This window comes from Diabrotica undecimpunctata, chromosome 7, assembly GCF_040954645.1.
Source record: "Diabrotica undecimpunctata isolate CICGRU chromosome 7, icDiaUnde3, whole genome shotgun sequence".
Classification (NCBI taxonomy): Eukaryota; Metazoa; Arthropoda; class Insecta; order Coleoptera; family Chrysomelidae; genus Diabrotica; species Diabrotica undecimpunctata.
In genome coordinates, this window is record NC_092809.1 from 21827052 (window position 1) to 21839725 (window position 12674).

A 12674-nucleotide genomic window follows, 5' to 3' on the forward strand; every position below is an offset into this window, starting at 1 on the left:
ACAAAGTCCAAAAAGTATTATGCACCTACATTATATAGAAAATTAGTCTTTTAAAATTTAGAGTATATCAGTATACTGTATAGTGTATCGTTTTAGATTCTACATAAAATTTGTATGAATTTACGAATAATAACGGGATCTGGTAATAGTGTAGTAAAATTTTAAGATATATGATTACTGAGCAACAGAAAATTTCTTAAAACCGCTCTAGGTATATAAAAGCATCTAATAATATTCGTTACTGTATGTTCTAGAAGTAGTACAATTTGCTGCTTCAGGCATAAACAGTTATATTTGTACATGAAATGTTTCGGTTTCGTATAGGCTGGTTTTCATATGATCGAATCAGTAAGGTTGGCAACGCTGACACTTAAAATATTATCTCACGTACAATATACGCCGTCGGAAGTACGATAGTGGTTTATTAACTTGCATTATCTAATAGTTTAATAAATTTTTGTACTATTTAGTTATAGTTAGGAAATCGTCTCTTGATTAGTCTTCAGGTAGTTTTTATTAAATGGCATTATTATGGAAAACATAATATAATGAAAAAAAAACTACAATGAAGTAAATAACTTCTAATGTACAATGGTATATATTTAAATAGATACCAGCCAACTGAGTGGGTTCCAATTAAAAATTTAATAAATTCAAAATGTACTCTAAGGTTTATTTATGATGGTTCCACTGAAATTTTTAATCCGTTTGGATAATACGTTTATATGGGCTTGTAATGAATAATTACATTTTTAACTAACGTTTGGCGTTTCGATTTCCACTACGGAAATCATTTTCAAAAAAGAGGTTTTTTTTATATGTTGTTTGTCAAAATTGATGGTTGACTTACTTAGTCTCGATCGTGTAGGTAATAGCCTGCTTTTGGTTGAAAAAAATCTAAGGGTGATAATTTTACCTTCGGAATATCAAATTCTGACTGTTTTGTGTGTTTTCTTGTCTTATTTGTTTGTGAAATGTGTGTTTACGTAGATTATATGTTTGTGTATTGCATATGTTTGTGTATAATTCTAAACGATATATCTGCGACGGCCTTTAATCAACTATTGTTAGTATGGTTTTAACTTCTTTGAGTATTGGCGACCAAAGCTTGCTACATTCTGCTGATGGGTTTGCTACACATTTTTCTTCATTAAGTAGGATCAAAGCTTTGACTTTTCTCTTTTTCATGTGTGTTTCTTTCATCATTATTGACGCATGTTTCCATTGTACTCTGTGTTCGATATAACAGGCATGTTTGCATATCTGTGATGTGTCTCATCTATGTTTTTGATGTATGATTCATGCTCGTTTATCCTGACACTTAGTGGTCTTGCGGTTTCTCCCATATAGAAATTGTTGCATTCACGGGGTATTTTATAGATGTAGTTCTTTCATCTTTCTCGTGTGCTGTTGTGTTTGGTTTTGAACACACAGACTTTCAGACATTACACTAAATTTTTAATTTCTTGGTTGACTTTAACGAAAGTACAAGCCGAATATAGCTACAAATATCAACCATGGAACAAAATATTTCGGTTTTGCAGCCCTGGGATGTTTTTATAATGCATATATTGTATGCTTCAAATATAAAGAGATAAAGCTTTTAAAAAGTACAATTTATAATTTCTGAAATTTTTAATTTATATAAAACAATAACGAGTATATATTTGTCTCTTTCAAGATTAATTACAAACATCTGTTTCAATCTGGCAACTAGGGGTTTGAAGATTGCCAAATCTATCCGCTAATCGGATAAACGTTCAATTGATGTATCATTGTCCCTATTCACCCGATTTATCACCTAATGATTTATTCTTGTTCACCATCACCATCAAACAAAAGATACGTGGATAACGTTTTTTATTACCTCAAAAAAGCTATTTAAATCAGCCTTAGAGTGGAGAAAATTTTTCCATAATTGGTTTGTATTTGGAAAAAAATTTAGTAGATATTTTATATATCTGCTTTTATTATTTTTAATATATTATTACCTTATTTAAAAGCTAATTTCATATCTTTGAATTCCCACGTTAAAATTGACTATATCCATAGGTTTATCAAGCCTGAGAAACACTTGTCATTAATTATCCCAGAGCGCTCGATAAAAGTGCTTTTAAAGGATCAACTTCTTGAGACCCTATCTAATATAAATTGCATTTCTCAAGAACTGCATGCATACTCAATTTTATACAAAAGCTTAAAGATGGCAGCTTTAAAGATTAAGAATAATCTAATTTGTTACTATGCACTCCACGTTAGAAATATTCCGAGACCATCGCCTCGCACCACCTCTAGGTAAGCGGGATTTATCTCTATGAAGAGAGCAGAATTAAGCAAGACGCCGAGGCAAGCGCATCTATGGTTTAGCGTTGAATATTTCATTTCTTCCTGACTGTCGTCGTTCATTCTTTTTCTTATTGCAACGCGAAGCCGCCGTGTTTTTGGACGTTATTCTTCTACCTGTCAACTATAACATTTCAAGAAGTATAATGACAATTGATTATTTTCAAGATTTGAGTGAACAAACCGAAATAAGAGTTTGTAATGTAAAAATTAATGGAAAAATCCCAGTAGTTGGCTGTATACCATCGTTTAAAAAACTGATACAGAAGTAAAACACTTCACATTTGTATTTAGGTATAAAACATATTAAAACTTTTAAAAAAGTGTCGTCAAAATTTATACAGTAGCATAACGTGACGTTTTCTATCTAGATCAAATCATCTTCAGTGCCTTCTTTGTAATTGAAGCTAACACTAAAATTGTAGCTGTGACATCAATATATGGTTTTACATTGTTCTAAATTTAAATTCTAAGGTGACTCTAGGTCGATGACATTGGATAAAAAATTTAATACTTAAAGAGCAACATGTTTCTTTGCTCGACTTGAACACGTGGTTCTTGTCAGTTAAAACGAGTTGGTCTGTGTCGTTTTAAAGTCCTGGACATGTGGTGTTTCTCGAATAAACGACTTCTAACGCCTACGTGACAAGTGACATGTGTTGATGAATATGTTTGTTTAGTTTTTACAATGTTGTCGTCCAAGGAGGATCGTTCTGTGAAAGTTATTCCTAAAAACCGCAAAAATAAACTGAAACAAGTTATTTATAAAAATAAAGTAATTAAAAGTGCGCAAGTGAAGGACAAAGATATCTGAATTACAGAGACACCGAAGTAAATCGTTTTTGTCGATTTGATCGACAAAAAAGGGTTTTTGTCGATCAAAATATAACTTATGTAAGCTTTTTACTTTTATTTGTAGGTCACGCTGTTGTCTTGAAATTCCCGAAGGTGATTGGCAAGAGAATTGTGATGAATTTTATAGTCTAGAGACGAAAAATGAACAAGATTCATATATGCAGACTTTAATTGAGTGTTCAAAAATTGCAAGGAAACGACTTATGAGTAGATCACGATAATTTAAAACCACTTTATGTGTGTAACCACCAATAGTGTCTCTAAAACTAATTTTGTTGGTATTCATGGGACCACTGTAGACCGTGTTCGGCGCTTGGCTAACTTATTGTCGTTGGGAAAATCACCTAACGATAGAAGAGGTAAAAATACGCCAGGGAATTCCAAACCTGGAGGGGTGGCCAGAAGTGGAGAAATATATTCGTTTATTTCCAGTAAAAAATTTACAATATAGTAGCCGTGAATTTCACTACGTTAGTGAAACATTGGACATTAAGAAAATGCATGAACTATTTCTTACAAAAATCCCGAATCATCTGTGAAGTACAGCTTTTACCGCAAGATATTCAAGGAGCATTTTAGCTTGTCTTTTGGTAGACCACAGGTCGACACCTGCTGCACCTGTGATGAACTTTCCAACAAAATTAAGTCCAAGGTCCTAAACGACGTTGCTAAACGTGTAGCTGTGGCGGAGAAAATTGTTCACCAGAGCCAAAAAATGTTATAGCAAGATGAAGTCGATTTAAGAGTTATGCCAAACAGATACCACGGTGGGAGCAATTTGCGTCGACTACATGCAAAATCTTGCCCTCCCTCTTCATTTTACCTTCATCAACTAGCATTAAGTATTTTTAATATCCAAGAACTAAAAACAGGTTTGCTTCTTTATTAAGGATTTTATATTTCTTACACAGAGATATTCCACCAAACATTAAACATTTCCATATTTTTTTCTAATGGATGTGGTGGTCAGAATAAGTACCATACAGTTCTTAGAATGTGCTTAGCCCGTACAGTCCTCGGACGATTTCAAAGTGTGACATTTCTACATGCCATGTAACAAATTAGAAGCGTTTGAGTTATGGTGTTACCGTCGCATGCTCAGAATCCCGTGGACAGCACACATATCTAACGAACGCGTGCTAGAGACCGTGCACAAAGAGCGAGCATTGATCAACATCATCAAAATCAGCCCTGTCCTGGCTGCGTAACATTAGACAATGGACAGGTCGAACGGTCGAGGAACTGTTTCATCTAGCTGCCGACCGAGAATCATTTCATCAGCTTGTCAATATGACGATAGCCAACGCTTGAATACAAGCACGGCACACAAAGAAGAAGAATGTGACAGGGATTTTGCTAAGGTGAAGGAAAAATAAAAAATAACCCGCTTTTTCTAGTAAAAGATTATGTTTCGTTGTCAGTTCAAACACAAAAAAAATTTCCTATACGTACTGGATGAAGAGAACACATTGATCAAAGACTTAGAATCATTAACCATCTTACGGAAGAGGTGTTAGAGCAAGAACTAAGGTGTTGCGACTGCTCGCCACTTAATTGATGGCCTAATAAAGCATGAATTTAGGTTAGAAACATCTACTGTTGCCACATCCTTTCCCGAAGTAGTTGCATACCCTAATGCAAAAGTCCCAAAGTTTTTATCTGCAAATATTTGAATGGCTAACTGTTGGTAGCGATGAAGACGATGTTAATTAAGATTGAGCGGATTATTTTTTATGTATTCTATCTTGTTTTAAACTAATAAACAATTTTTCCAAAAAAATGTTGTGTTTATTCTAGAAACCCCACATGTCCACCGACATTTTATTCTTTTTCTCCCACACAATCAGAAGATTTTTTTGTTTTGGTTAAAAACTTTACAGGAAGTACCCATACTTCATATTGGATATACTTTTATGAATTTTTAAATTTTTAAACAGTTTTTTCAACTTTTCAAAATGTTCATTTTTTGACATATGGGGTTTCTCAAATTAGTTATTCATTTGTAAAAATAAAATTATTACGATTTAGACGAGAATTTGAAATAAAAAAAAAGTAGAAACACACATTTAACTATAATAATTTATGTACAGTTTCCTAAACTCTAAACAAACATTAGGACTATAATTACAACACCCTTTAGCTTCACATTTCTATGATAGAAAATCAAATAAAATAACAACATAGTTGAGAAACAGGTTTCTATATTTAGAAGTAACTATTTCGTGCTGGCAACCAATAAAGAACACATTCGTTTGTGAGTTTTTTAATACATGCAAGATTTATAAACATACACCTGATTGGAACATTTGAATAATTTATCAGTCTATACAGTATCTGTTAACCAAACAAGCCTGTTATTTACTAAAGGTCTTTATTTTTTAAAATTGTTAGTACATTTTAAAAGACGTTATTTCGATCGGAATATCATCACAAATTTTTATTATGGGTAAATAAAACTACAGCATAAATTAGCAGAATGGTCAATAAATTTGCATGTGTTGCTCTTACATAATAATATAATGACTTAATTATTAAATTGTTCAAATAACGGCGATTTTAAACGATAATTCTTTTTATGCAACTGTCCTCGTGCCTCTAGAGGCAAGAAGCATGCATCTCCGCATGCAATAAAACAGAGGTAAAGCGAGGTGCACGTTGTGTGTGTTCGTGCTCAAACACTTAATAGAGATGATCTTACTTCTTCACATTTTAAAAGTGTTTTTATTGCCGATTTGACTTGTGTTTTAGCTTTAGTAAACATTAAATGGAGAATACAAGTATGCACTATATTATAATCTAGTAGAATAATGTAATTACACTTGTGTCTAATTTTAAGAATTATTCATTAGATTGTTTTTTAATTAGGTTATACATCATTTTAAAATTCCAGAAAGTGGAAAACTTTGAATTTTGTAGTACAGTAAATGACATTTGCTTTAATGAACATCGCACGTTGATTACAAAAATCGAAAAATGGGCAAGCCTTTCAATTTTTGAATTTAAAAGAAAGACACAAGCTGCAAAGAACGTGCCTCTAATAAATAAAAATGAAATTAGTCATGAACGTGATCGTATCGTTTAGCTGTCCATGTGACTTTTACCAAGAAGCATGTAAGTAGCGGAGAGAAGGTTTTGTTATAATATTGTTTATTTCAATAAAAATGGAAAAAGGTATCTATCATATTTAAATTCCATCTCTTATCTCTTGATTTCCAGGTGCCTTTGTGTACATTTTGTATTTTCGAGCGAAGTTAGAATTATAAAATCGATTCCAAAGAAAAAACTACTATGAAAAAGAAGACATTTTTTTAAATCAGAGCATCAAAAATCCGTTACTTCTCAAGCACCATTTTTTTTTTATTTTGTTGGGCTGTAATTATTCCTGTTTCGTATCATGCAAGTTAAGCGTTTACTTTGTATTCCAGTGCTTCCTTTGGCGAAATTTTCAATTTTTTATTGACGCTTGTATAATGAATGTATTTCCTTCGTTGCATCAATCGTTGATATAGCTAATGATTAGGCTATTGATTCATCTGTTGTGTCTTCATTTTGCTATGTAAACATATTTCGACTATAATGTCAGTACATTGATTAATTTTGCTATTAAATAGACTAACTCCGTAATTTTGATAGTAAAGAGATTTAACTTTTTTCTCAGAAATAAACTTTTTTTTAATTGCCTTCAATTTATTCAATGCAGAATTCGTAGAATCAATTGCGGGGAGGATCGTATTTGTAATAGTACAATTCATGTAATGCATGACTCGATGTATACTTTTTTCAAATAAACTCGTTTTGGCATGTTTTTAGAAGTCATTATGTACATGGTCCGATACAGTGAAAACGTTCTGAAAATTTATAAATCCATTTTGGATAATTTTAAAGTTTTTAACAGTAATCAACAACAAAGGAGACATCAAGGATGATCTTAACAACAGAATGGAAAACACAGGAAAACTATTTCAAGCACTAAATAGAGGATTCCTTAATAACAAAGAAATATCAACAAAGACCAAGATGACAATATACAAAACAATATATAGACCTACAGTGACATATGGAGCAGAAAATTGGATATTAAACAAAAGACATCAGAGCAGAATTCAGGCAGCAGAGATGAAATACCTCAGAAGAACGATAGGAGTAAAAAGAACTGATAGAATCAGAAATGAAGAAATAAGAGAAAGACTCAAAATCAAACCGATACTCGAGTCAATCAAAGAGAAAAAATTGGCATGGTTCGGACATCTAACCCGGATGGACAATAATAGACAAGTAAAAAGAGTGTGGGACGCCAAACCAATAGGGAAGAACAGAAGAGGAAGACCCATTAAAGAATGGAACAGTAACATCTCGCAGATACTGCAGAGTAAGGGTAAGACTTGGCAGGAAGCAACACAGATGGCATCCAATAGGAAGGAATGGAGAAAGTTCGTTAAGAGCTAGGACACCTCAGAAGACTGTCAAATATTGTAATTTAATGAATTGTATTGTAAACGGCCCAACACCGAAAGGTACAAATGGGTTCTACTGATTAAGTAAAGTAAAGTTAAAGTTTTTAACAAATGTTATAGATCAACCACAGATGAACAAATAACCATTGCAAAACAGTGAATTTTGAAGAAATGGTCCTATTTATGGCAAGAGCTTTACAAATCCAACACGTTACACCAGACTTGAAACCAAATTAAGGAGAAAACCTTGGCGCACAATGAGTACGATAACTACTATCAGCAGAATGAAGCTTGGTCACGTCTGTTATAAAAAAAACGAAACGTTTGTCATCTTTTGTCATCTTGACATGACACGTTGACACGTTTCATGACAAGATGACAAAAACTTTAACATATACAAAAGAGGAAATAAGCCAATTAAGAAACAGAGTTGAAGAGTTGTGGACTCTACTAGACAGTGATTTTATGGAAAGGGAAGAACTTCGTAAAAAATACACAGGGTGTTCTCTATCAACTCTGGAATCTTTAAGGCTGGAAATGCAAAAATACGAATTGTTAAAGCGAGCCAATATTAAGGTATTTATTGAAAAATTGCGCCAAGAACTTGAATTCCTGTGGGAGCATTGTCACTGTTCCGAATCTGTTAAGAATGAATTTCTGTTTAATTCTGATACTTATACTGAAGATCTTCTACAACTTCATGAAGCGCAACTGAAAAAATGGCAGATTTATGCAGAGAAGAAAATAATTGCTGATCTAAACAAACATCGTACTTTTTGGAAAAAAACTAATAGACTTGGAACAAAGTGCAACTGGGCACTGCATTAATCTGCACTTCATTAGATATTCCTTTTGATTTACTTGTCTGCTATTTCTGGTTATAAGTTCTTGAATAAGTTCTTTGGTGTTTATAGTTCATGTTATAAAAAACCTTATAATGCGATTTATATCTACCATTCGTCAACGGTTATACTGATAAATTTCTTTTCTGGATCCTGAATTGGTCATTATTTTAAACTATAATATTTTTGTGAGTTTAATATCCTTTGTTGCGGCCCGATGCGTTAGAGAATCCCAGAAGCTTCGCCGGGGCCAACTCCGATAAAGAGGTGACTTTCGAGAATTCCGACCGTCCCTCCGCCAGCTGTTTAAGGAGAATTCGTTTCAGCGCAAGGTTGACAGGACTTTGCCATAATTCAGTATCTTTATGTTTTTCCAATAACAATATTTTCTTGCAAGTTGCTTCATCTTTGTAAGGCCAATGTAAGTGCAATGTAGTTCTGATAGGACCAATTGTTGGAGTTGAGTTGGGATGATAATTATCTGGCCTTTAAAAAGGATCTCGTGTTCTAAAGTGAAATCATTTGTATTTTGATTTTGTGATTTTAAATCAGACTTAATTCTTCATAAAATAAGTATAATCTTTGTGACATCTTTAATACTTTGATAGGTATTTTATTGATTCATTGCCAATGCATTTAATTCCTTCGTTAAGCATTTTTTCGAAAGAAGATGAAGGTTGATTAATAGAAGCGCTAGAAAAACAGTCGACGTTAACGTGATCAGAAAATTTTCTGAGCTAGTAGGGGCAGGTTCTGGGATTAGTATTGGCAATTCTACGCATCAGTGCGAATACTTCAAAGCGATAATAATTATTGATGCAAGTAGTAATTGTAATTGAGTTTTTGAGTTAAATGAAGTTAGTTAAACCACGTCGTGCTTTACATCTCTGAATCCACAGACATCATTCGCCTATTAATGTATGGATTGGCTAACACACCAACATTGATCATCTCTTCTAACATAGTTTTCATGCCATAAATCATTCATTCTCTTGAACTTGTGCCATGTTTCATTATTGACTATTGTATTCACGCTTATAGTCACACAAGCACCCCTACATGATAACGTCCACTTACGTAGCCGGGGCCAACGGCTTTACGAGCCATCCGAGGACGATGCGGGCTGATATAATTGTTAGAAATTAAAAATTGCGCTGTCGGTGAGCTATCTTATCTTAGTAGATGAGTTACGACCGCCATTCTGTATGTTTGCTATTTGATAAGGATTGCTACGGCTGTCGCCGCCATCCTTCTTTCACCCAACATCTTCAGCCCTTTCTATCCTACCATTCTCCATTTCTAAGGTCTCGTCTTTCCATGGCAACGTCCACCTCATCTCTCCATGATCTTCTGGATCTGCCTCTTTTTCTCTTTTCTTTTGGGCTCCAATTCGAAATCTTCGATATCGGTCTTGTATGATCTGCTCTTCTCACATGTCCATACCAAATTAAACGTTTTTCTTTAATGTAGCTTAGGATGTATTATTCTACTGCCATTTTTCTTTTTATATCCTCATTCCTGGTACGATCCCGTCTTCTTACTTTTCAGCTTCTTCTCAAGAACTCCATTTCAATTGCTCTAATTTTCACAATGTACACAATTAAAATTTATAACGCGTTTAATCGTTTATCTTACTCATATTAAGTCCAATATTATAAGCTTAATCTGAGTTTTGTATTATCTCGTCGATTATAAGTTTAAACATAGTGCAATCAGGGATTCTCCGATCTGATACAACCAATTCGCGGTTTGATTAATGATTTGGCAATAATAATCGAATGAAGTCGTACAGCATAAAAATATCAAAATTTAAGTAATCGAATAGATTTCGAACCACTGTGATTTGTTCTTTTAAGTACGTCACAAAAAATATAGTTTTTAACAATTCTTGTATTTAACATAGAATTTAGAGAATATCATTGGAAAGACAAGAAACTGTACAAGACAAACTTTATTGACCATCCGTTTATCAATCAATTATTTTGAAATCTCAACCTATCCTGACGGTTCTACCGTTTCAACAAAAAATTCTGCTTGTTCTGTTTTACCACAAGAAAAAATCAAAACAGTGTTCTCTCAACAAAATACTTAACCAAAATATATATCTCAACAAATTTCACTAGCATTTATCATAGTCTCCAATTTACATACAAAGTTTTTTACACTGAGCGTAAATGTGATTTAATGGGGGCACAAAAGCCAACTGGCACTATTTTATCGCTGCTGGTGAAAAATGGGCTGCGGGGAACGGCGAGACTGTGGTGGAAGAGGAGCGCCTCCTGCCGAATTCGTGGACGGACTGTTGCCGTTGCCTGCCGACAGTTTGGAAAACGCCAGTAATGTGTCAGGGAAATTTGGCGGAGTAGCTGGAGTATTACATGGAGTTATCACCTGAAACGAATCATAACGAATATTATTTTTATAACAAAACCATTAACAAAAAGTAAATTATTTTTCCGTCAAACTTGGTAGTCAAATTAAGCATGTGCACTAGGGCAGTGATGGCGAACCTATGACACGCGTGTCAATGCTGACACGCGAGCTAATTTTTGGTGACACGCATCTTAAAAGATAAAAAACTTTACAATTAAATTATTTGGCACAGAAATAAAAGATTTAGCTGACAAATTTATGTTGTTTTCTTGTTTTTGTTCAATTATAGTATAGTATAGTATAGTATAGTATATATTATATATATATATATATATATATATATATATATATATATACAGTATACTCCCTCTATAACGAACACGGTTATTACCAGGTTTCGCTTATAACGAGATACATTAGATGTCCCGTGAAATTTCTATTGAACTATAACCGTCTATAGCGAGGCAAATTTGGTTATAACGAGAGAAAATAAGATCCAAAAACGTGTTTTTTACGTTTTTAGTCCGGTCGTGGCTATAAATAAATACCTTTTCAAACAGCCCCTCAATAAACTTAACTGCAGCCCGCAATAAACTTCTTTACAATGAATAAATACAACTGTTTCCCATCTTTAGAAAATATATGATAGAATGATACTGGACCATTTAAAGCAGTTAAAAATAACAGAGTTCTTAAAATTGCAGAAGCAATAATTTATGTTATCCTTGAAAATATGATTTATACATTATGTAGTTGGAAAAAAATATAAGTACAGCTTTTTTGTTTTAACGTATATCATTGATAATAAAAGTAAACAACTCTTGTATGTTTTAATATATTTCATTGACAATAAAAGTAAATAACTTTTTTTCAAAAACGCCATTCAAACAATATTTATTAGCATCTTATATTGCTCCGAATGGCTTCACTATAGGAAGTTAATGGTTTAGAAAACTACAGATTCATATGTATGCACAGTATTATGATTGTCTGATATAACGAGATCGCCTTATAACGAGGTAATTAGTCTGTCATTTCAGTTCTCGTTATAGATTGAGTCTACTGTATATATATATATATATATATATATATATATATATATATATATATATATATATATATATATATATATATATATATATATAATATATATAATACATATAATTTCAAAATGTCAGTGATTACTTACTACAATCACTAGCCTTAATTTATTCTGTTTTCCTCCTATTTAAGGCTAGGACGACAACACAATAATATTTTAATCTGTTGTACAACTTTCATAACAAATAAGTCACTTTTGGAGAGTCGCTGAACTTTTTGCGTCAAGGCGTCTTATAAAATCGGCCTACGTATAAAACCTGCGTAATTCTACTTTGGCAATTTATTTATTGGGAAAGCACAAGTTTTGTATTATATTTTTTACCGATCACCAAATTTGCAGCCAATTTTTTAGGATCAACAAAATTTTCAAAAGAATTAAAAATTAAATTTTTAAACTAATAAACTTCTTTCATGAAAGGGCCGGTCTTTTCACCTCCAGATAAATATTGTCATATCTGATAGATAGTTATCTGAAAGACATTTATTTACAAAATAAAATGTATCGGTCTTTTCACGTAAAGTTATGTTGCGGTTACTTATCTGTAAGATATATGTAAAATTTATTTAGGAACACACCAATATTTAATTAATTGTCAAAGAAATCATAATAATGTTTTAATATCTCTTTTGATTATACAATTTGTGGTGGCAGGAATAAATTAAATTATGTAAAGAAAAATTTAATAACGAATAAAAAAATAATACA

At 32.7% G+C, this 12674-nt stretch overlaps 1 protein-coding gene across 2 annotated transcripts in view; it reads right to left on the minus strand.

Annotated features, from left to right (window-relative positions):
* Window positions 1–4922: 4922 nt before the first annotated feature.
* LOC140445042 (UBA-like domain-containing protein 2) overlaps window positions 4923–12674 on the minus strand; it is a 49079-nt gene continuing 41327 nt past the window's right edge. For both annotated transcript variants that reach the window (XM_072536830.1, XM_072536831.1), the window contains exon 3: window positions 4923–10885. In XM_072536830.1, the coding sequence (XP_072392931.1) occupies window positions 10709–10885 (177 nt within the window). In that variant the 3' untranslated portion in view covers window positions 4923–10708. The remainder of the gene's footprint in view (window positions 10886–12674) is intronic.